Source organism: Euphorbia lathyris, chromosome 4 (genome assembly GCF_963576675.1).
Source record: "Euphorbia lathyris chromosome 4, ddEupLath1.1, whole genome shotgun sequence".
Taxonomy (NCBI): Eukaryota; Viridiplantae; Streptophyta; class Magnoliopsida; order Malpighiales; family Euphorbiaceae; genus Euphorbia; species Euphorbia lathyris.
Genome location: NC_088913.1, coordinates 3,213,591 through 3,239,068, shown reverse-complemented (window position 1 = coordinate 3,239,068; position 25,478 = coordinate 3,213,591). Strand labels below are relative to the sequence as shown.

The 25,478-nt window shown below is 39.4% G+C and overlaps 1 protein-coding gene across 2 annotated transcripts; it reads left to right on the top strand.

The window, feature by feature from the left end:
* Positions 1 to 3,871: 3,871 nt before the first annotated feature.
* On the top strand, positions 3,872 to 23,629 carry LOC136226502 (probable receptor-like protein kinase At1g49730). Of its 2 annotated transcripts, XM_066015020.1 has the most exons (10): positions 3,872 to 4,239; positions 5,204 to 5,313; positions 9,114 to 9,665; positions 11,121 to 11,408; positions 12,738 to 13,002; positions 19,888 to 19,940; positions 20,950 to 21,017; positions 21,134 to 21,223; positions 22,360 to 22,444; positions 22,530 to 23,629. In XM_066015020.1, the coding sequence occupies exons 2-10, from the start codon at positions 5,286 to 5,288 to the stop codon at positions 23,054 to 23,056; spliced, it is 1,956 nt and encodes a 651-aa protein (XP_065871092.1). In that variant the 5' UTR covers positions 3,872 to 4,239; positions 5,204 to 5,285; the 3' UTR covers positions 23,057 to 23,629. The 2 variants fall into 2 exon arrangements, with proteins under 2 accessions (XP_065871092.1, XP_065871091.1); XM_066015019.1 differs by lacking the exon at positions 5,204 to 5,313 and having other exon boundaries at positions 3,873 to 4,239.
* The last annotated feature ends 1,849 nt before the right edge of the window (positions 23,630 to 25,478 follow it).

Here is a 25,478-nt window from a genome sequence, read left to right as displayed (position 1 = left end):
GCCTCAAATTCATCAGTCATAGCTTGTGTCCAATTTGGGTCAAATAGTGCATGGGTTGGTGTTTTAGGCAACGGGGAAATAGCAGGTGGTGCAGAAGTGGATAAGTTAAGCATACGGCGTGGTTTATAGATGTCGTGTTGTGCTCGGGTGGTCATAGGGTGAGTATTGGTGTCTGAGGTGATAGGATGTGGTGTTAATGCAGAAGCATCGACCCTGGTCGTGCTAGTAGGCGAATGAGAATTGGACAGAATAGGAGACGGGGATACTCGAGTGGCCGACGATGAGGATAAGGGCGACTCGAAAGAAGATGACACGGACCGAGAGGACACAGCGGGTGACGATGACTCGATGAAGGATAGGGACGTGGGAGACGAGGACGCTAGGCGGGACGACACGGACGAGGGGGGGACAGGGGTGACGACGTGGATTGAATTTCTGGCGATGACGACGAGGGCGACCCGGACGGGGACGCAACTGACAAAGGAGAAGGGGACGGATGAATTTCAGGCGTGAATTGAGCGATGGGCAGGAGACCATTGACGGGATTTGGAGAGTGGGGAGTGGACGACGGACTGAATTTTTAGTGTAGAAACGGGAAGACTGACTCGTCAAATACTACGTGACGGGAAATAATGAGTTTATTTGTGGACAGCTCAAGGCATATGTATCCCCTGTGATTTTGGGGATATCCTAGGAAGACACACGGCCGTGAGCGAGCCTCTAATTTGTGACGAGATGATGACGGAATGAGGGGAAAGCACAAGCATCCGAAGATGCGAAGATGAGAGTATGTGGGATCCCGTAGGTAGAGTATTTATGTGGGAGAGTTGTAACCTAAAATTTTGTGGGGATAGATGTTGAGAAGATAGGTGGCGAGTGCAAGGGCATGGTGCCAAAATTGAAACGGAACAGCCACGTGGTTCATAATTGTGCGAATGATATTATTAATGGTTCGAATAGTTCGTTCAGATTTACCATTTTGGGGTGAGGTATACGGACAGGAGAAGCGGAATTGCATTCCGTGAGTATTAGAAAATTGGCGAAATGAGTTATTGTTAAATTCCCCACCGTTATCACATTGAAACGTTTTAATTTCACGTTCGAACTGAGTTCGAATGAACGTACGAAAGGTGAGAAACACGGATAGACTTGGGATTTGTTAGCTAACGGGAACGTCCAAAGAAAATTGGTGTAATTGTCAAGAAATAAAACATAATATCGGTGACCACTAGAACTCGATATCGGTGACGTCCATATATCACTATGAATTAAATCAAATGACATACAAGTAGAATTGTAGGAGGACTGAAACAGTAATTTAACTTGTTTTCCATTAACACAATGATGACAAACAGAAACATTTTTATTACTCCTATTACATGAAATAAATTGTTTATTGATCAGGGTGTCCAAAATTGGGGACCCTGGATTTCCTAGACGATGATGCCAAACATCGGAAGAGAGTGCGGTGAGAGCGGAATGACACGGAGGTGAAGGAGACGAACTAGACACGACTGGATAGAGATCCCCGGTACTATTACATCTCATGATACGCGTTCCCGTCTGTAAATCCTTCACAGAGAAACCCAAAGGATCAAATTCAACAGAAACTTTGTTATCAATAGTAAATTGACGGACAAAAATGAGATTTTTGATTAATTGAGGGGCATGCAGTACATTTTTCAATGTGAGGGGGTGGTGTTTAGTGGCTAAATATGCATTACCAGAGCCCAAAATGGGTACACAATTACCATTACCAACAACAATATTACCATTGAGGCGCGAATCAAAATAAGAAGTGAGTGTACATTGATTAGCCGTCATGTGTGATGTAGCTCCGGTGTCCATATTCCATTGATCAGGAGGTGTGATGGACATGGTGTGCATGGCTTGTTCAATGTCGGTCGGAGCATAAGAGGGGCTAGCCATGTTGATATGTGCCTGCGGCAAGTTAGGTCGCGGGCCAAGGATGCCAGACTGTGATTGGGGGCGACCATGAGGGGACGGCTGAGGCCAGGGTGCCATCGGGTATGGGCAGGGCGGGCTGGCCCAAGGTTGCTGCGGTGCCCAGGGGTAGTATGGGGCCCACGGATAAACCGGACGGTAGGAGGAGCTGGACGGACGATTGCTGTGCCGCCCTCCTCTTCCGCGATATGGTCGACCGCCATGCCGATCGCCACGAGGAGCGTGGTGCGATCGGTTTGGCACATGCCGAGATGGTGTGTAGTGAGATGGCGGGTCGGCGGTGTCTGTAGCGGCGGTAAGAGCTACCGTGTCAGGGGAAGGAGAACTCTTGCGAGCTCGTGCCGTTTCTTCGAGAATTAGCATGGATTAGGCCTTGTTGAAAGGCGGAAGGGGGTCGTCATGGCGAATCTGGGTGCCGACAGTGTCATATGCATCTGTTAATCCAGAAATAAGCTGCAGAACCATTTGGTCATTAGTAACAGGACAATCAACATTAGAGAGCTGATCAGACAGGGATTTGAGATGTTGACAGTAAGAGGAAATGTCAGAGAAGCTTTCAAGCTTGATTTTGGAGAATTCTTGTTGGAGAAAGAGGGCACGGGAGTTCTTATTATCTGAGAAAATGTCCTGGGGTTGTTTCCAGGCCTGAGCCGCAGACGAATCTGCTTCAATTATAGTGATGTAAAAGGTCAAGGGAGATAGTACTGTATATCCATTGGAGGACAACAGCGTCAATGCGTTTCCAGAGATCAGGGTTTGTGTCTTGAAGGGAGGGAGTGGAAGGATCAGTGGTTTGGGAAGGAAGAATATGGTCAAGAACCTGAAATGCCGTGGCATGAAGTTTGAACAAGGCAGCCCAAGTCGGGTATTGGCCTTTCTCGATGTCGAGATTGATTTTGATAAATGTCGAAATGTTGGAGACGGTTAGGGCTGGGTGATAATTCGGACTGTTGGTGTGTTGGTTAGGGTTGGAGGCGGAGTGGCCGGAGTTGGGAGGAGCGGCGGAGTCGCCGGAATTTGGAGGGGTGTTGTGGGAGTTGCCGGAAGTGGGGCCGGTGGTGGTTGTCATGGCTGCCGGTGATGAGGTCGGCGGCGCGGAATGGAAGTGTTTCGGTAGAATGCGAAGAGGAGGAGGAGTTAGGGTTGGAGAGAAGGAAAGAAAAATTAGGGTTCTGATACCATAATAGAGTATGAATCACTGAATATTATTGATGTGTAATTTAGTATAAATACAATGTAGAGTTCACGTTGTAGTGAATGACTAACTAACTAGATACATTGTGATCTTATAACTAAACAATATAATCTTGAGAATATCTAATATCTAATAATTAGTACTTATAATGTAGAATGTGATTATATGACATAAAACTAAGTTTGCATAGTTGGCTGTAGTGATAATTAAAGGAATTTCTACATCCAATTGATCCTATGTTTGAATCTCCCTTCACTTTATATTGAATCACAGTTGTTTTGTACCTTAATGTTTCTAATTATGATCAAATTTACCCTTATATTATCAAAAATTTGAAAATTTTGATTTGACTACTATGAATCAAAGCCTTAAGTCGTTATTAAGAAAAAAAAATCTTCATATAATGGAGCCTCTTCGGACTTTGAACTCTGGCTCCGTCACTGGAATCAATGATCAAAGGGTAAATGTGGAAAAATAATTGATCAGGAGCTTCATCCTTAAAACAGTGGCTTAATTATATATATATATATATATATTTTTTTTAATAAGTTTAGTAGCAATGATGTATCCATCTCTAGCCTTACTACAAAATACTAAGAGACAAGTTGGTGCATCACTCTAAAAAAAAATCATAATAAATAGTGAACCCTGTCTGTATATGTGGACCCATAGAAGACCTTAGTTTTTTCTGCAACTTCATAACTCATGAGTATGGTTGGAGACTTTTGGACCCACTTTTCTTCCCATCATTTTGCATTAAAATTAGAAATCAGTTTAAGAACATAAAGAAAGAAAGAGAACATTGAAGGGTTCTCTTCTCCATTTCCCTTTTCCCATGTAAGTCAAAATAAGTCGCCCTCAGTCCTCTCTCGCCGCAGTTTTTTTATGCACAAAGAAAAGAAAGAACTAGTCTTTCTTTCTACCCAAATGCCCAAACCCCCATTTTCACTCCCATCTTTGCTTTCTAGGTGGGTTTAGGCTCAAAGTTCTCAGCTTTACCTTTTGATCTTCTTCCATGGCGGTTTTTGGGTGGGGTTTGGTCCTGGGTCTGATGATGCAGCTCCCTCTCACTATGGCAGGTTAGTGCATTTTGGGGAAAATTAGGGTGTTTGTAAATAGGGATTTGGTGAGGTGATTGAATTGATTTTGCCTGTTTCTCTATGATTTTAATGTGTTCAGATTGTGTTTTACTTTGTGGCTATTGGCAGCAGTGTTGAATGAGAAATTGACCTTTTGGTAAAGAGTTTTTGGGTAAAATTAGAGGTTTGAGCTACTGTTAGAGGTTTTATGATGTCTTTATTTGTCATTTTACACGAACAGCTATTACGAATCATTTAAGTTTTACCTAACAATTTACGCAATCATCTAGTCAAATCACCTAACAAAAAATAACTAAAAAATCAGCAAAAGGGTGTTTTGTTGCTGCTTTTTGACCTTCTGTTTGCATTTTCACTTTGAAAATGAGAGACTAGGCCTGCCTGCCATCCGCAGTATAAACGGAGTTTTCCGAAAAAACCTGTTGTTTGCTTTTGTAGCTGAAAAATGCTTTTTATAGAAACATAGAATCCTTGCTTTTTGGAAAATCAGTCTTTTCAAATAGCAAACAACAAACCGTAATAAGAAACAGTAAACAGCAACAACATAAAACAAACGAGCCCTAATGTCTACTGCTCTAGGTCTCGACTTGGCGTAATAACACTACAGGTGAGTGACTAGTCTCACCGGGACTTATAATTTGGATTGGCCTAGGTTCTTCCTATGTTTAATAGTGGCGCTTACACTTTAAGAGTGATAACGAGACATTTTGTAAGTTAAGGGCACAATCAAGGGGCAATCAGGAGCAGTGGTGAATGCGACGTTTCTTCACCAAACATCACTATTAGAGGTTTTACTAGTCAAAACCTTTAAAGTGGCTCAAACCTCTAATTTTACCCAAAAAGCTTTGTCAATGTCTCATTCACCACCTAGAACTAATCTTTCTTTCTACCCAAATGCGAAACCCCCATTTTTCACAGATGTGAAGCTCCCATCTTTGCTTTCTAGGTGGGTTTAGGCTCAAAGTTCTCAGCTTTGCCTTTTGGTCCTTTTCCATGGCGGTTTTTGGGTGGGTTTTGGTGGTGGTCTGATGATGCAGCTCCCTCTCATAGTGGCAGGTTAGTGCATTTTGGGCAAAACTAGGGTGTTTGTAAATAGGGATTTGGTTAGCTGTTTGAATTGATTTTTCCTGTTTCTCTATGGTTTTAATGTGTTCACATTGTGTTTTACTTTGTGGCTCTTGGGTTGTCACAACTTGTGTTGTGGGATGAAAATGGGCAATGCTGGATTCCTGGCTTTATTGTAAAATTTTGGCGCATTAAGAGCCTCTTGATTGTGCCCTTATCACCCTTAAAGTTTAAGGCCACTACTAAAGATTGGAAGAACCTAGTCCGATCCTAGTTACAAGTCCCGGGGAGACTAGTGACTCCACTTGTAGTGTTTCTTACGCCAAGTCGAGGCCCAGAGCAGTAGACGTTACAATGGCCCTAATTGCCAAATAGTTGTTAGTTGTTAGCTGATTACTTTTTGGTTAACTGATTTGACTAGGTGATTGCGTAAATTGTTTGGTATAACTTAGCTGGTTCGTAATAGTTATTTGGGTAAAATGACAAATAAAGACATAGTAAAACCTTTATTTGGGATTGAAGTGTAGTAATTAGGGGTAAAAATGTCCGAGATAGAGCAATAAGCTAATTGAAAAAGCTCGTAAAACCAGTTTTTTCAAAATTAGCTTTTTGGACCAATAAGCTTTTTCAAACCTCTCTTCACCAAACATCACTGTTAGAGGTTTGATTAGTCAAAACCTCTAAAGTGGCTCAAACCTCTAATTTTACCCCAAAAAGCTTTTGGTACAAACAGGGCCAATGTCTAATTCACCAGTGCCCTAATTGTCTAGACACTCCCCCACTTTACATCCACACTCTCCCCATTACATATATTCACCCTCCCCGCTACAAAGCTTGATATTACACCAGTTTTCCCCCATTACGCTCTCCCTATGCATTTCAATTTTTCTAAATCTGAAAAAAAAAAAATTCGAAATTTAAAAATAAAGGTCTAATTCGCAATTCAAATCTTCAAAACAAGTTAACTTTCTATTGGTTAGACTTTTATTGCGTTTTTATAAATTTAGGGAGTTAATCTTGACACTTTAAGCAAGTTCAGGGTTAATGAGACACTACATAAGTTGAGGGGCCAATCAATCTTTTTGGACAAATTCAGAGGCAACTGATGTATTAAGTCTAAATTTTGTTATACTTAAGTTTGCTGGAGGATGGAGGTGCGCAATTTTTTTGAATAGGACATTACTGGATAAAAAAGAGGATTGAATAATGTCAAGATGTTGATTATAATAAGCTTGATATGTAGAATAGGAAATAAGACATGCAATCACAATAATATATACTTGGTTCGGCTAATTAGTCCTACATCCACGGGCGAGGAGCACATAATTCATTAGTAATCGGCATGTTTTTACAATAGTAAAAAAACTCACATCCTTTACAAAATGTCTCTAACTTTCAAATCCCTTGAGACCCGATTACACCCGAAGCTCACACATATGTATATCCGAAGAGCACAAGCTCCAAAAGTCTCGGCGCAAATAAAAACGCAAATAACCCTTGTTTCTAATAGACCTAAAAGTATAATCCTTTTCCTAGTAGGATAAGTTTTTAGGAAAACCAAAAGGATTCTATACATACTTTAATAGATAATCATATCATGAGAATGTTGCAATTGAGGATGCTGATTCAGGAAATTGCATTATGGGAGGAAAAGTTCTATTTTGGACCGGAACCAGTATTGGCCCCTCCACTCAAATGATGCCACATCAGCAGTTGGGGATGATGTGGCATCAACTGACTGGTCCCGTCCCATTGTAGAAATTTTCTTCTGGGAGTGGGCATGCTTTGCATGAGGTCGAGCTTTGGTGCAACGGTAAACGTTGTTGTCGTGTGACCAAAAGGTCATGGATTCGAGTCTTAGGAGTGGCCTCTGTATTTGCCTAAATTTCCTTGACAGGCCCCTGTACTTGTGATTTTGAAGATTGAGAAATATGCATGCCTGACAAATCTGTTAGTCAAGGGCTAAATTATCCAAAAGTGCAAAATACAAACTAAGGATCAATAAAAGTAGAGGGACTTATTAAGGAAATTTAGGCAAGTACAAGGGCTAAAAAAATGGCTTTTGCCTTTTTTTTTTCTTGTGGTTCAATACTTATATACTATGTTGCACGGAAACGGAAACGAGAAATGAAACGGAAATGGATACTGGTAAACGTTATTTCTGTGAAAAATTAGCTAGGAAACGGTAATGGAAACAGAAAAGAAACGGAAACGAAACGCGGAAACGCTAATGAAGAAGAGTTTCTGTGCAACATAGCTTATATATATTGTCACATGGAAAAAATGCCGAACTTCGTCTCATGTTTTTACCTCATTTTAGTTATAATTTAGCTTTTATTATGTTTTTGGTTCTTTTCAGTTTTTTTTTTCTGGTCATTCTCTGTTTTTAGTTACTTCTAATTTGCATTTTAGACTAATGGCTTCATTTATTAGGGGCTCCCAGAACTTGGCCAAGTAATCCGATTGGCCCCCTGGACTCGGGAGATGTCTCATTAGTCCCCTAAACTTGTTTAAAGTGATTTATTGGCCCTTTAAACTTGCTTAAAGTGACCTATTGAGCTTCTAAACTTGCTTAAAATAACTCGTTGGTCCCCCATACTCGCTTAAAATGACCTATTGCCCTCCTAAACTTGCTTAAAGTGATACGCATTTCAACCTGTCCATATCTCCACTTTGATCCGCCACGTAGGACTTAGAGGGTTAATCATGTCACTTTAAGCAAATGCAGGGGCTAATGAGACATCTCCAAAGTTCAGGGAGGCCAATCGGATTATTTAGCCTAAGTACAGGGTCCGTGATGTATTAGACCTAGATTAATCTTTAGAATTAGTAATATAACATCAAATGCTCGAGTAGATTTAGTAGTTGTATGCACTGCTATTGAATCTTGCGATTCGCGATTCGAATGGTACGATTCGATTCAGTTCTATTTTGAGCCGAATCTATAGGGTGAATCTAAATTATAACAGAATCTTACTATTCGCGATTTCAATCATATGATTCGATTCAATTCAGCTCCATTTCGAACCAGATCTTAATCACTGACACGTCATCAAAAACTTCAACAACACTAACTACTAAACCCACTATCCTCTAGTCCGATTGTTATTTATCAAATTATCAACTCAAACTAGTTTCATTCCATCATTATCAAGTTGATAGCAAAGCAAAAGAACAGTAAAAAAACTCAAACGCTCCATCTCCACTAAGTTATTAAACAGAGTCTGATTTGTGAATTAGTTTTATTAGGATTGCGTTTGCATTAGATTTGAATTTTAAGTACTTGGTTGATATGACTTCGTGTTTTATATTAAAATTGCGGTTGGAGACTAATATTTGATAATATTTTGAGTTCAACATGGTAAATATTTTATTTTTTTATAATATTATGAATTGGAACCGAAAGAGGGCGAGCCTTGGTGCAACGGTAAACATTGTTGTTGTGTGATCGAGAGGTCACAGGTTCGAGTCTTAGGAGCAGCCTCTTGCCAAGAAATTTGGCTGGGGAAGGCTTGCCCCCAATACACCCTTGTGGTGGGACCCCTCCCCGGGCTCTTGCTTAGCGGGGACGTGTAGTGCACCGGGCTGCCCTTTTTTATGAATTGGAACCGAATCTTACGATTCGATTCACGGTCAAGATTCACAAAATGTGGATTTCGATTCACGAGTCGAATCTTGATTTATTAACATGGTCAATATTTTTGTTTTCAAGTTAGCAATAAAAAAGTTCCATGATTTTAGGGAGGAAATTTGTACCAGGCTAATTCACAATAGCTCTTGATGATCTGCAGATTGCCCCTTGGATTTGAGTGCATCAAACTTCACCCTCGTGGCTTCATTATGCTCGAATAGGGACGAAAGAGGAAAGTGTTGCCGCTATATCAATGCATTCGTTGCTATTTCTATTTCCCGCTATGCAAATGCAACGAGCAATCTTGGTGTTGCTTCAAATATATCTGATATCTGCCTTGATTCTATTTCACAAACTATGGGACTCTATGGTGTTCCGAAAAACGCAACAGCATTTTGCGGGTTTGGGACTAAAATTCCTGTTAATTACGAGTGTATGGGTCGAACAACTGTTAGTCAGATGCTGGAGTCTCCAAAATTTGTGGATGTTATACAAAACTGCAAGCTGCCCCTTTCGGAGCAAATCAGTTGCAGAAAGTGCTTGAATTCGGGCATTGTATACCTTCATCGTCTGGTGGGATTGGATGATAATATGACGTTGAGTACTTGTCGTGATGCGAGTTTTGCTGCGCTTGCGAGCCGAATTGATTATGCTTCAGCTGTTGATTTGGCTAGCTGTTTCTTTGGAGTTCAAGGGCTTGCCATCCCTGCAGGTATATGACTATTCTCTTGATCTCTTGTAGGCTTTATACCTTAGAGGGCCACTAGTAAAGGGCGAGGGTCCGGGGAGGGGTCCCACCACAAGGGTGTACTGGGGCAAGCAACGTTGCGCCAAGGCTCGAGAGGGCCGTTAGTATCCGACTTAAAATTTGAAAATGTCTCGTTAGCCTTCTGAACTTACTTAAAGTGATATGATTAACTTTCTAAATTTAACGTGGGAGACCAAAGTAGTGATTTGGATAGGTTGAAGCATGTATCACTTCAATTGAGTTTAGGGCGGTAAATAGGTCACTTTAAGCAAGTTCAAGAAGCCAATAGATTACTTTAAGTAAGTTCAAGGGACCAATAGATTACTTTAAGCAAGTTCAGAGGGTTAATGAGATATCTTTAAAGTTCAGGGGCCAATCGGATTATTTGGCTATATACAAGCCCCTCCGATAAAACGTTGTTGTCGTGTGACCGAAGGTCACGGGTTCGAGTCTTAGGAGCGGCCTCTTGCCAAAAAATTTGGCAAGGGAAGGCTTGCCCCCAGTACACCCCTTGTGGTGGGACCCCTCCCCGGACCCTCGCTTAGCGGGGACGCGTAATGCACCGAGCCGCCCTTTTTTATACAAGCCCCTCCGATGTATTAAGCTATCTCTTGTAAGTCCTGTAACACATCCATTGTGATTGTGTGGGTAAATTACGTTCATGGCCCCTGTACTATATCGCTACTAACATTATGACCTCTAAACTTCATTTATTGACATAAAAATGCTTGAACTTTACAGCAAAATCCATTAAAAATTAACAAATGGTAAGGGTAAAATAGGTATCTGACCATAATTTTGTATGAATTTGATATTAAACGAGTCAATGATATAGTCAAAATTGTCAAGATCGCCATTTCATTATTTTTTTAAGCGATAAGCTACTAAAATAGGCCTATGCTTTTTGGGGAAGTATCAATTTAGGCTTCAGATACAAAATAGCACCAATATAGGCTTTAAAAAAGTACCAATTTAGGTCTCGATAACGGAACGTGACATGTCATTCATATTATGAATGACGCGTCACATTTTATTATCGAGGCCTAAATTGGTACTCTTTTTTAAACGTTAAGCCTACGTTGATTAATGCTATTTTGTACCTGGAGCCCATATTGATATTTTCCCAAAAACCTTACGCTTATCTTGGTACCTTATCCCTTTTTCCAAGTTATTGTTGATTTGGACTTAAATGTTGTCGGAGATTAATATAAGATATATGATTGGGTCTTAACTAAAAGCTCGAACTTATAGTTAAGGCCCAATCATATATCTTATATTAATCTCCGACAAATGTTACATAATGTAAAGTTCAAGAATTTTTATAGGAGCATAATGTTAGTAGCTCTACAGTTTAAGGGCCATAGTATTTTACCCATAATTGTGCTTATAAATGTTGTTTTTTTGACACTCCTGTTTCAGAGCCATCTCCATCCGCACCGTCTCCTCGGGCTCCGCCAAGTCCCGTGCTTGCTGCTAGTCCAAGCCAAGTTATAATGGGAGTAACAGCAGCCGAAAACCACCACCCATATCGTCTGAGTTTAATTCAAGCTGTTGGAATTGCAGTAACAATTGTTTCTGTTGCAATGTTGATAGTCTTGATTGTTCTCATTCATAGGAAACACCGGGAACTGGACGAAGCTGAGAATTTAGACAAGGGATCTGCAAAAACCTTCCCGCCTCCCCGGCCTATGCGAAAATTTCAAGAAGGTTCGTTTTCGTGTTTGCTTTCTTCTTATTAGCGGGGTTAAATGCACTATTGGTCACTGAACTTACATGGTTATCTCAAAATGGCCACTCAACTTCAATTTGTCTCAATAAAATCACTCAACTTTGAGTCTTGTCTCAATTAGGCCACTCTGTTGATTTTAGTGGTTAAAATGCATCGAAATAATAACATGGGTGTCACGTCAACATGAATTAACTCAAATATCTAACCGAAACGAAATGTGACAGCCACATGTTGGGTATTTTTATGAAAAAAAACTTAATTTTAGTTTTTTTTTTCCATAAAAATAAGCCAGGTGGCGCATATGTGGATGTCATGTGTCATTTCGGTTAGAAATATGAGTTGTCTCATATTGACGTACAAGGTTGTAAAAGATGCTAGACGCTAGTCGGGCGGACATGGCCTTATTGATTAATCAGGGATTAATCGGATTTGTATTTTTTGTATTTATTTATTTATTATTAAAGTGATATGAGTTTATTGAGAATTGAGGAAAATATGGTAGTGGATAGGACGGAGTGGAGGGAGCGAATCTGTGTCGCTGACACGACTTGATTTTCACGGTTTTATATGATGGTTCATGTTAGCCGACCCCGAATCATTTCGGGACTAAGGCTTTGTTGTTGTTGTTGTTGTATTTATTTATTATTAAATAAAGTATTATATAAATACAATTAATATATGAATTATACTATATAAAAATAACAATATAAAATATTTAGGATAAAAAAATATACATATTTTAATATTATTTACATTAATGTCCTTAAAAAAATAATATCAATAAAATAACATTTATAACAAAATGTGTCAAAGTAAAATAAAATTAATATTTTTAAAAATACATTTGATAGTTTAAGGTCTTTTTTAGTTTTTTGTTATTTAATATTTTTTTTTAAATTAAAAAATTGACATAAAGTTTAAAGGCTAATTTTTTCAAAAAGACCGATTGGGAGCCGCCTAGACCCGCCTAGGAGGTCAAAAATCGGTCAACCGATTTATGCCGCCTGATTAGTGGAAATTGGGACGGTGTTCTAGGCGGCGGCCTTGGCCGATTTTTAGAACACTGTTGACGTATCACTTATATCATCATTCCGATGTTTTTTAATCACTAAAAGCAACAGAGTGACTTAATTGAGACAAAATTCAAAGTTGAGTGATTTTATTGAGACAAATTGAAGTTGAGTGATCATTTTGAGACAACCATGTAAGTTCAGTGACCAATGATGCATTTAACCCCTTATTAGCATGTATTAAGCTGGGAGCTTTTCAGTATTGCTTTGCTTTGATGGGGGGCTTGTTTCCTGTAGGATCTACTACATCAATGTTCCAAAAATTTAGTTACAAGGAAACGAAAAAGGCGACGAATAACTTCAACACAGTAATTGGACAAGGCGGATTTGGAACAGTCTACAAGGCTCAATTTAATGATGGCTTCGTTGCAGCAGTGAAGCGGATGAACATGGTTTCGGAACAAGGGGAAGATGATTTCTGCAGAGAAATTGAACTTCTTGCTCGACTCCATCATCGCCATCTCGTTGCTCTTAGAGGCTTTTGCATCAGAAAACATGAGAGGTAGTCTATTATATATTAGCACTGTTGTTATATCTTACGATTCTCGATTCAGCTCTATTTCGAGCTGGATCTATAGGATGAATCTAAATTATAACAAAATCTTATGATTCACAATCCGAATCATATGATTCGATCCAATTCAGCTCTATTTCGAGCCGAATCTTCATCATGGTTCATAAAAAAACTTCAACAACACTAACTACTAAATTCACTTTCCTCTAGTTTGATTCAAACTAGTTTCATTCCATCATTATCAAGTTGACAATAAGGCGTGAATTAGTTTTAGGGATAAGATGCACAAATACCCTTAGCTAGGAGCAATTTTTCCCCTAACGTCTAAAATGGTGCAATTTTACATGTAACGTCTAAAATGATGCGATTTTAGCCCTAACGTTGGCAGCCAAGAGCAGTTTTACCCCGAACGTCGACAAGTTGAGTCAATTTCAGACATTATTGTAAAATACAGATATTTTGTTCCTTATTCTACACAAATTACATATCACTTCGTTTATACTTTCTGTGATTTAATAATAGAATTGGTGGTTAATATTTATTAATTCGGCAAAATATTTTAAATTTTTTTTGTCCAACTCGTAAAATACGTATATGTTTTAATTTTTTTTCCATATAAGATTCATGATTGAGAAGAGTCAGTTTGATGAATTATTTCTAAAATTGACCCAACTTGACAATGTTAGGGGTAAAGTTGCTCTTGGCTTCCAACGTTAGGGGTATTTTTTCTCCTAGCTGTAAACGTTAGGGGTAAAATTGCTCCTAGCTGTAAACGTTAGGGGTATTTTTGCACTAAGATTGCATTGCATTAGATTTGAATTTTAAGTACTTGGTTGATATGATTTCTTTTTTGACGTTAAAATTGCATTTCTAGACTAATATTTGATAAAATTTTGAGTTCAACATGGTAAATATTTAATTTTCTATAATATTATGAATTTGAAGCGAATCTTACGATTCAATTCACGAGTCACGATTCACAAAATGTGGATTTCGATTCAAGAGTCGAATTTCGATTTGACAACTATGTATATTAGTGATAATTTGAAAATCCTCATTTTTGCAATATATAGAACTAGCACATAGGATTTTAGAACTTTTACATGGGAAAGTGAAAATTTTGTCTGTACTTAGCACGACTTGTCATTTGGCCTATATACTTCAATTTTTGTGCATTTGGATCCTTTACTTGGCACATTTAGCTCCTTGTACTATAATTTTTCGAAAAATCAAGCACTTTTAGAAATGTTTGCTTGTGATACGCTATTACAATGGTCAAATTTTGAGAAAGATTAAAGTACGGGGTTAAATATGCTAAAATTGATGTACATGAGTCAACATGTAAAGTAATGTCAACTACGGGGGCGAAAGGTACCTCAAAAAAGGAGGATTGCCTCACATATATAAGGAGTCGTGTAGCTCCCTAATTAAGCAATGTCGGATATCTTACACACTTCCCTCATGCCCAGAACAATCTGGAGCATGAAGCAAATATGAATTGGTAACCGAACATTGAATACGTGGCTCTATGTAAACAAAAACCTAACTCACTCATAAGGTCTCTCAACAGGGGAGGATTACATCATATATAGAAGGAGCTATATAGCTTCCTAATTAAACAATATGGGATATCAAAAAATACACATAGCTAGACGGAAAGGGGCAACTATTGCCTCTCTTTTTTATGGCCTAATATATCACCAGCTCCCTAAACTTGTCCATAAAAGTAGATTGGCTCCCTGAACTTTGTTAGTGCCTCACTAGCTCCTTAAACTTGCTTATTTCGTATCACCAGCTCTCTAAACTTGTCCATAAAAGTATATTAGCTCCCTGAATTTGCAAGTGTCTCACCAACTCCCTGAACTTAGCAATTTTAAGGAGCTGGTGAGACACTAACAAAGTCCAGGGAGCCAATCTACTTTTATGGACAAGTTCAGGAAGCTGGTGATGTATTAGGTCTTTTTTTATTATGTTTCCTAGCAACGAAAATTTGGGGTTATTCACTTGAACTAAAAGTTTAAGCTGATAGTTAAGTCCCAATTCATATTAATGTGTGACGCACCCCACATGCAAATGCCCACTCGGCTTGAAGCGGGGTTGTCGAGAATGGCACTGACATTATCACAATATACAATTGCTGATTTGTGAATTGGGCAACCCAGTTCGAGAAGAAGATTTCTGATCCAGCATGTTTCGGACACGACATTGGCTACCCCCCGGTATTCTGCCTCAGCGCTGGATCGAGAGAGAGTGGGCTGTCGTTTGGCGGACCAAGATATTAAGTTGTCACCAAGAAAAACACAGTACCCGGAAGTTGATCGGCGTGTATCTGGGCATCCAGCCCAGTCCGCATCAGTATAAGATATCAATTGGCAAGTAGATGATGCTAGCAGGTTGAGACCATTGTCAATAGTACCTTGTATATACCGAAGTATCCTTTTGAGAGCAGCCATGTGAGATGTTTTTGGGTCGTGCATAAACAGACAGATCTGTTGAACGGCATATGAGATGTCCGGCCGAGTGAGTGTAAGATACTGAAGAGCACCTGCTAGCTGTCTGTATTCTGTGGGATTGTGATATGCAGAGCCGGAAGAGATACTGAGCTTCTGTTTTGTGTCGACAGGTGTAGCCGCGGCATTGCATGACCCAAGGCCTGCCTTGGCTATAATTTCAGATGCATACTTCCTTTGTGAAGAGGTCCCAGATCTTTCATAGCAAATTCTGAATTTAGTTTGGATAGAATATGACCCTGAAGCTTATCAGAAGAGGTGATCAACACAATATCATCAACGTACAACAGGATGTATGCAGTGTCTGAGCCATGCTGGTGAATAAACAGTGAGTGATCAGAGATGCTATGTGTGAAACCCAAGGTGGTGACAAAAGTTGCAAATCTGTGGTACCATGCGCGGGGAGCTTGTTTCAATCCATACAAGGATTTCTTCAATAGACAAACATGATCAGGGTACCTAGGATCCCGGAAGCCCAGTGGTTGATGCATATAGACTGTCTCATTCAGTTCTCCATGGAGGAAAGCATTTTTGACATCCAGCTGCCTAATGTTCCAATTCTTTGATAAGGCAATGCTGAGAACTGCCCGAATGGTAGCTGGTTTGACTACAGGGCTGAAAGTCTCACCACAGTCAATACCGGACAGTTGTCCTGAACCATTACCAACCAGCCTTGCTTTGTATCTCTCAAAAGATCCGTCAGATTTGGTTTTGTGCCTGAAAATCCACCAACTACGAATAACATTAGCATTATTTGGACGGGGTACGAGTACCCACGTCTTATTTTGAATAAGAGCCTCAAATTCATCAGTCATGGCCTGTGTCCAATTTGGATCAGATAAGGCAAGAAGTGGTGTTTTGGGAAGAGGAGAAACATTAGAGGATACAGAAGCAGACAAATTTAGCATTCTACGCGGCTTATGAATGCCGTGTTGGGCACGGGTGGTCATGGTGTGTGTGTTAGGATTGGGTGCAGGAATTAAGGAAGTTGGGGAGCCAGTGGGAGAATGTTCAGATGATGTTGAATGAGAATCTGAACTGCTGTTAGGTGAGGATATGTGTGTGTGGGATGGAGCATGCGATAAGGACCCGAGGGTTGACGTGGAATTAGACGCAGATGAGGTTGGTTTGGACGACGCGGAAGTGGGCGACATAGGGCTGGACGACATAGCCGAATGGGGCGACAGGGACTCGGACGACATAGGAGATGATGTGACAGAGTTCCTAGACGACGCGGAAGGGGACGACGGGGTTGGCGTAGGCTTGGATGCGGACATCGCCGGAGAGGACTTAGGAGACGCTGGGGAGATGACAGACGCAACGATAGGGGAGATTGAGGTGGATGACTCAGACGCAGACACGGGAGACGCATTCGACGACTTTCGAACTGCCGACGCAGGGACTAGATGTGGAGGTAAGACGGGAATTTCACTAATTTGGGATGGGACAGTATCTGATGCGCACGGCGTGGATTTAAACGAGAATGGGTACACCGATTCATCGAAGACGACATGTCGAGAAACAATGATTTTGTGCTTGGTTAAATCATAGCATTTATATCCTCTATGGTTCAGTGGATATCCAAGGAATACACATGGGAATGAACGGGCTTCAAGCTTATGTCGTGATGTGGATGGAATAAGAGGGAAACAGAGACAGCCGAAAACCCGTAGATGAGTGTAAGTGGGATCTTTTTGGTAGAGTATTTTGGTGGGAGATTGATAATTGAGGATTTTGTGAGGATAGATGTTAAGTAGATATGTGGCAAGTTCAAGACCATGATGCCAGAAATGGAAAGGAATGGACGCATGATTCATTATGGTTCGCACAACATTATTAATTGTTCGAATTGTGCGTTCGGATTTACCGTTTTGAGGTGATGTGTACGGACAAGAAAATCGGAATTGCATTCCGTTTTGATTACAAAATTGGCGAAAAGAGTTATTGTTAAATTCGCCGCCATTATCACATTGAAACACTTTTATATCACGTTCAAATTGAGTTCGAACAAAAGAACGAAAGGTAAGAAATACCGAATATACTTGAGACTTGTTAGCTAGGGGAAATGTCCATAGAAAATTTGTGTAATTATCAAGAAACAATACATAGTAACGATGACCACTAGAGCTTAAGATAGGAGAAGTCCAGATATCACTATGAATTAAATCAAATGGCATAGAAGTAAAATTGTGCGAGGACTGAAACGGTAATTTAACTTGTTTTCCATTAATACAAGAAGTACAAACAGAAACATTCTTATTCCTATTACATAAAATTGAATTTTGACTCATAAGAACATGCAGAATAGGGGGCCCTGGATGTCCTAGACGATTGTGCCAGACTTCAGAAGACAGTGCAGTAAAGACGGAAGGGGAGGACGACGAGGTGACCGGACTTGACATGACTGGATAAAGATCCCCGGTACTGTTACATCTCATGATATGTGTTCCCGTCTGTAAATCCTTCACAGAAAAACCCAAGGGATCAAATTCGACAGAAACTTGGTTATCTTTAGTAAATTGACGGACAGAAACAAGATTTTTGATAAGTTGAGGAGCATGCAAGACGTTATTTAATTTCAATGAGTGGTGTTTAGGACCCAAACTAGCATTACCAGAACCACAAATAGGTACACAGTGACCATTACCAACAATAATATTTCCATTGAGGCTCGAATTAAAATAAAAAGTGAGTGTACCTTTGTGAGCAGTCATGTGAGATGTTGCTCCTGTGTCCATATGCCACTGATCAGGAGGTGGTGCAATTGACATCGTGTGCATGGCTTCGGCAATGTCAGTAGGCGAATAGGGTTGTTGATACATGTTCAGATGAGCCTGAGGAGCATGTGGGCGTGGTCCTAGGATTCCTGGTTGCTGTGTCTGATGTCCGGATGGACCCTGGGGCTGCCATGAGTTCGTTGGAAACGGGCAAGGAGGTGTCGCCCATGGCTGAGAGTAAGCCCAAGTTGGGGAAGAGGAGGGGCGATAATTCTGGTTATGTGCAGGTCGGTATGGATATCGGCCCCCTCTGCCCCTGTAGTTCCGATTATTGTACCTTCCGCCACGGTAAGGTGCAGAGTTGCGATTATGCGCAGGTTGGTGGTGCGAAGGCTGCACGGCTGGTTCGGCCGATGTGGCTGTGAGGACGACAGATTCAGTTGAGGTACTATGTTTGCGAGAGCGTGCTGTTTCTTCAAGAATGAGCATTGAGCGAGCCTTGGGAAAGGAAGGTAGTGGATCCCCATGACGAATCTGAGTACCGACTGTGTCATAGGCATCAGTTAGGCCAGAGATAAGTTGGAGGACCATTTGATCATTTGTGACAGGACAATCCACATTAGAAAGTTGATCAGAGATGGATTTTAGGTGTTGGCAGTATGAAGAGATATCTGAAAAATTATCCAATTTGATTTTGGAAAATTCTTGTTGGAGGAATAGGGCACGGGAATGTTTGTTGTCTGAGAAAATGTCTTGGAGTTTGCTCCAGGCTATGGCAGCGGTAGAGTCTGCCTCAATGATGGTCTGTAGCAGATCAAGGGATATGGTGCTGTAAATCCATTGGAGGACAACAGCGTCAATTCGGGACCAGATGGCAGGATTGGTAATTTCTAGAGAGTTGTCGGAAGCGTTTTCGGGTGAGGGAATGATGTGGTCAAGAACATCGAAGGCTTTGGCGTGGAGTTTGAATAGGGCGGCCCAGGTTGGATAGTACCCTTTTTCAGTATCAAGGGTTATTTTGATGAAGGTGGAGATGTTGGAGACGGTAAGGGATGGATGATGGCTAGGGTTTTTGTCTGACTGATTTATGTGAGAATTGTTGGTTGGAGGAGTGCCGGTGGAGGATTTCTCGGTATTGGTGCTCATGGTTGCAGGATATGTGATGATTTAGTGGTTGCGGGTTTTAGTGTTACGGAATCGGAGGAGGTGCGCCGGAGGTGGCTGCGGCGGCCGTAGGTCGGAAGCAAGAGGAAGGGGGAGGTGATTCGAAGGGTTGGAAGAGAGAAGGAATTAGGTTTAGGTTTAGGTCTCTGATACCATGTAACAATTGTAATTGTTCTGTAATTCCATTGATTTGTAAATGAGTATATATAATAAGTACAGTTCACGTTTCGGTGAAAGACTAATGCTAACTAACTATTTTATACGAACAGTAAGTGAGTAAATAATCTATTTCTCTAATATATATCTAATAAGGAATTGAACCCTTGATCACTTGGTCAAAGAGACGCTCTGTTACCATGTCACGAAACCACTTGAAAATTGGTTTTTGCGTCGATCGTATACAAATTATATAAATTATTTGCTTAATTAGTATTTAGTAATGCAAATAGAAAAGTCAACTCTTTTTTGCTTGTTGATTGCAGGTTTTTGATGTATGAATATATGGCAAATGGAAGCTTAAAGGATCATCTTCATTGTATGTTTCTCCATTTCTTTGGTTCACATTTTCTTCGGCACTTAAAACAAAACTTGAAAATTTCAGGCACTAAGCTGCATGTCGTCTAAGAAGCCGAAAGGCGCGCGTCTGAGTGTGCCATTCTAAGCTTAGCGCCTCTCCAGAGGCGCGCCTAGGCGGAAATTTATAAGCTACACAATGTTTCTTAGAGTTCCAAGTTGAAAATAGGATATTTTTATCTTAGTTCTTTCCTATCTATATGATTTACGGCCGAAATTAGATTAGAATAAAAAGAAAGAAATAAGAAAGGAAAGAAGAATTGAACGGCAGAAATATCACCAAGAACAACAACAACAAAAGAACGCAGCTCCATTTTGAAGAGTTTAGAAATATCGCAAATGGGTACTTTAGTCTTGATTAAAAGTAGTTATTAGAGTATTAGTTAATTAACTCGGGATTTGGTTGAACTTTAGTCTTTAGATTTAGAATTTTTATTATGAATTATGATTACGGAAGAGTTAGTAGTTAAATTTGGAACTTATTCCGGGCATTTCATGATTAAAATTATGGACAATTGGATATGATTTAGGCCCTGTTTGGCAAATAGCGGTTAGCTGTTAGCTGATTACTTTTTGGTTAGCGGATTGGGTTAACTTGTTTGGTAAAACTTAGCTAATTGTTAATAGCTGTTTGTGTAAAATGACAAATACGGACATGATAAAGCCTTTATTTGGGGTTAAAGGTAGTAATTAGGGGTAAAAATGTCCATCAAAAGAGATGGAGCAATATGCAAATTGAAAAGACTCAAAACTCTAATTTTACCCCAAAAAGCTCCTTACCAAACAGGGCCTTAGTATTTGACTACTTGTTACATTTTAGAAATGTTAATTCTTTAGTGCGCCTTGTGTTACTCGGGCGCGCGACTGCACATTTGTGTATTCGTTTGCCAAAAAGTTCTATTCCTATTAAAGTTTTTTCCTGTTATAAGGCTTCGGTACCATGTAAACAAAGGCGATTTTTTCTCTTGTAGCTTCTAGCAAGACTCCTCTGAGTTGGCAGACAAGAGTTCAAATTGCTATCGATGTGGCTAATGCTCTGGTAATTTGCAGAATATGCTATTATTCGAGATCTTTTTTTACACGGAAACGGATACGAAAACAGAAAACATATTTGTAAAACATATGCTTTTCTCTGTCTTCTGCTCTTACTTGCAGGAGTACCTCCATTATTATTGTGATCCTCCTTTGTGCCACCGAGACATCAAAGCGAGCAACATTTTACTCGACGATAACTTTGTTGCTAAGGTAATCCGGCAGTTGAATGCGTATTCGGATTATTTTTTCTTCTTGAATGAACTGCATTTTCTGAAATACTCATCAGCTATATTCATGTAAAGTATATTGTTGGGAATTCAAAGAACTGGATTATCCTGCAAAGTTGTTAAAGAATGCCTGAGACTCCAGCCGCTCAAGGCAGTAGGCCGAACGCCTTATCACCCAAAATGCGGGTGCTGCTGTCACTCAGGCGACTGCTAAGGCGCGCCTAGCTGTGGTTATTAGAGGCGCGCCTATTTGTCACATGAGTTTCTTGTAGGGGATTTAAAAGAGTTAGACACATCTAGTGGGGTAAATTACACCCATGGCCACTGAACTTTACCCATTTTAACATTGTGGCCACTGAACTTTACACTTTTTAACACCGGTGGCTACTCGATGCCTCAAAACAACCATTGACGGCCTCAAAATAAAAAATTCGAAGAGTTAATGATATTCTAAAGAACTTTAATTGTTGAAAGTTTTCGTTTTCAGGTCATTTAGGTGTTGTTTGGTTAGGACAGTGTGAATTTTTAGAGAGAGAAAGCTCCCAAAAACGTGATTTTGGAAAATAAAAAATGTGTTTCATGGTAAATATCGTTTTGAACAACTTTAATTCTTGAATATTTTCATTTTGAGGTCGTTAAGGGTCATTTTGAGGAGTTAGTTAAAGTTGAGTGGCTATCGGTGTTAAAAAGTGTAAAGTTTAGTGGTCATACCGTCAAAAATTGAAGTTCAGTGACCACGATGTTAAAATGGGTAAAGTTTAGTGGCCATAGGTGTAATTTACCCCATCTAGTGTCCAAAATATACAACAAAGAACGAAAAAAAGCAGATTTTGAAGAAACGTAGAATGTCTAGATGTACTATTTTTCCTATGAACGAAATAATTATCTTCTAATATATATATATATATATATATATTGTCATGATTTTAGACTTTAGAATTTATTATATTATAAATATATCATTTATGAATTTAAATATTTTATTCTTTTAGTGCATATCTGCGGCTTGGCGCAAGCAGCATTGCGCCAAGACTCCAGGAACTCTTTGCGCCTACTGCAATAATTATCCCTAGCTTTCTTTCGACATGTCTCGTTTTTAGGCCATATTTCATCTTCCAGGTTGCAGATTTCGGCCTCGCACATGCATCAAAAAACGGCTCTATTTCCTTCGAACCAGTAAATACCGATATCCGGGGAACCCCAGGTTCGTCAAAAACATTACTTACCTAACAGTAGCATCATTGTTTGATTAACTACGCTAAGAGTTCTGATTCCATGACGAATTTCAGGCTATATGGATCCCGAATACATTATAACTCAAGAGCTCACGGAGAAAAGCGACATATACAGTTACGGAGTAGTACTGTTGGAGATAATAACATCTAGACGGGCAATACAAGATAACAGGAATTTACTAGAATGGTCTCAAAGATTCATGGTATCCGAGTCAAGATTACCCGAGTTAGTCGATCCCCGAATAGGCGATGAGTTCGACTTGGACCAGCTTCATATCATTGTGACTATTGTGAAATGGTGCACACAAAGGGAAGGACGAGCTAGGCCTTCGATTAAACAGGTGCTTCGGCTTTTGTACGAGAGCTCCGATCCAATGCATAGCGGGTTCTTACAAGCCGTAGAAGATGAAGAAGAGTACGAAGGAAGTGACGGAAAAGGAAGGAGAAGTAAAGGGAAAATGCATAGTGGAGATGGAAGATATCTTGCTTCTTCTTCAAGTACATCAAGATCATATTGTAGCAGAAGCTTTTTGCTTGAAACTGCATCTCCACAATCTCCTTCCAATATACTTTCCGTCTGAGGACGACACGACGACGAGTTTCTAAATCGCAATCGATGGTCGCTTTAGTTTGGACGACTTTCTAATAACGTCACAAAAGTTCATTTTGTATCAATAACATATCTCATCTTTGTATTTCGTACCAGTAAAGTCACTTTGAACATTTTCAGCTAAATTCTCGTCAGAAACGGTGACTAGAGCACTTAGTCAATTCAACCAAGACACGTGTAATGAAGGTCGGGAGGTAAGAGGAAATTGGTGTCAAACGGGAGTAAATCAATACACGTGATGCTTATGTGATTTTGGTTGAATCGACCAAACGTTTTAGTCGGAGTTTCCGTGAAAACGTTTAAAGTGACTTTATGGGTACAAAATGTAAAGATGAGTTGTTTTATTGGTACAAAATGAAATTTTGTGATTTTATTGAAATACCGTTGGAACTGAAGTGATTATCGATGTGATTTAGTCTTTCTAGAGAGATTTTTTTGTTCCATAATGTTTTACGTTTTGATTCAATCAATGTACATTAATTGATGTTTTATTGAATATACCCCTATTTAAGTTATCTTTTTATTTTAGTAATAGATAAAAATTAATTAATGGATGCAATTAATATAAGGGTAACAAAGTCTTTTGGTTAATATTAATTGCATTTCTTAATTCTTGTGTCTTAACCTTAAAAGACAAATATTATGGTTGCTTTAGTTTGGACGACTTTCAAGTAATGTCACAAAAGTTAATTTTGTATCAATAACATATCTCACCTTTGTATTTCGTACCATTCGAGTCACTTTGAACATTTCCAGCTAAATTCTAGTGACTAGAACGCTTAGTCAATTCAACCAAGACACGTGTAAGGATTTATTGCAACGTGGCACGTAGGATAAATCAATACACGTGATGTTTATGTGATTTTGGTTGAATTGACTAAATGTTCTAGTCATGAGTTGTTTTATCGGTACAAAATGAACTTTTGTGATTTAATTGAAATATCGTTGGAACTTACGTGATTGTCGATGCGATTTAGTCTAATTTTTTTTGTAAGGGAAACAGTTTACAATTAAATTATTCTTGGCTAAAGTTTTGAAAGATTGAGACATATGTAGTGATTAGCATTGTTTATGCAAATTCTTGTATCAATTGTACAAGACAAGTTCTAAGTTCAATTTTTTATTCTTCATTGAAACAAGAAGCTCCATATTTACATATAAACAAAGTTATAAATCATTCCAAAATGTATATTAAAAATAAAATAAGAAGTGATATAGTTTTCTAATTAAGGAATTTATGGTATCTAACACTCAACCCACTATTTAGAACGGATAACCCAATATTGAATTCAAAGTTTAACTCACATACATAAGAGCATATTTAATGGAGGGTGTTTGACGGGGTGGAGTGTGTCAGAGATTAATATAAGATATATGATTGAGCTTTAACTATAAGTTCGAATTTATAGTTAAGGCCAAATCATATATCTTATATTAATATCTGACACACCTCCCACACGCAAATGCCCCTTGGGCTTGCAGCGTGCACAACACAGGCCCATCCCGCCATGTGTTTTAATTCCAGATGAGGTTGTCGGGACTCGAACCCTCGACCGTTTGGTCCTAGAGGCTCTGATACGGGCCTTAACTATATATCTTATATTAATCTCTGACAGAATGTATTGGAAGAGTGTATTCCATTGGAGTAACAAGAATTGCTTAGTTTTTGTTGGATAAGGTACCAAAATAGGCCTATGGTTTTTTGGTAAGTATCAATTTAGACTCCACGTACAAAATAACACTAATATAGGCTTAACGTTTAAAAAATGGTATCAATTTAGGCCTCGATAACGGATTGAACACGTCATTCCTATTACTTCATTAAGTTCTGATTTCTCCCTTCACGTACAAGTGACAGAACTTAACGGAGTAATATCAATTACGTGTCTCGTGCCGTTATCGAGACTTAAATTGATACCCTTTTATAAACATTAAGCCTATATTGGTGCTATTTTGCACGTGGAGCCTAAATTGATATTTCTCTAACAACCATAGACCTATTTTGGTACCTTATTCCCAAAATGTATATTTAAAAGAAAATATTGTCTCACATATATAAAAGGTCAGAGATTTATCACCCTCGTCGGGGATCCATCCCATTGGGACAGAGAATCCACGATTAGAATCCTCGTGAGACGAGGATGGAAATTATTTTGTCCCGGAGACGGGGAATCCCCAATAGGTCTTGGAGCGGGAATGGAGAATATAATCTCTGCCCCATCCATTTACATCCTTAATCATATAGCTCTCTAATTAAGTATGTGTGGTATATCTAACACACGCTCCAGAACTATTTAGAACATGAAGCAAATAGTTATGCCAAGTTAAGCCTAATGTTTACTGGTTAGTGAAATTTCAAGCCTAATTAACTAAAGATGGTTTTTTTTAGGGAT

Excerpts from the sequence above, each read along its gene's own strand:
- LOC136226502 (XM_066015019.1), top strand. The coding sequence starts at position 4,176 with ATGGCGGTTTTTGGGTGGGGTTTGGTCCTGGGTCTGATGATGCAGCTC. Across the intron at positions 21,018-21,133 it reads TCGATGTGGCTAATGCTCTG|GAGTACCTCCATTATTATTG; the intron begins GTAATTTGCAGA and ends TCTTACTTGCAG. Across the intron at positions 22,445-22,529 it reads CGATATCCGGGGAACCCCAG|GCTATATGGATCCCGAATAC; the intron begins GTTCGTCAAAAA and ends GACGAATTTCAG.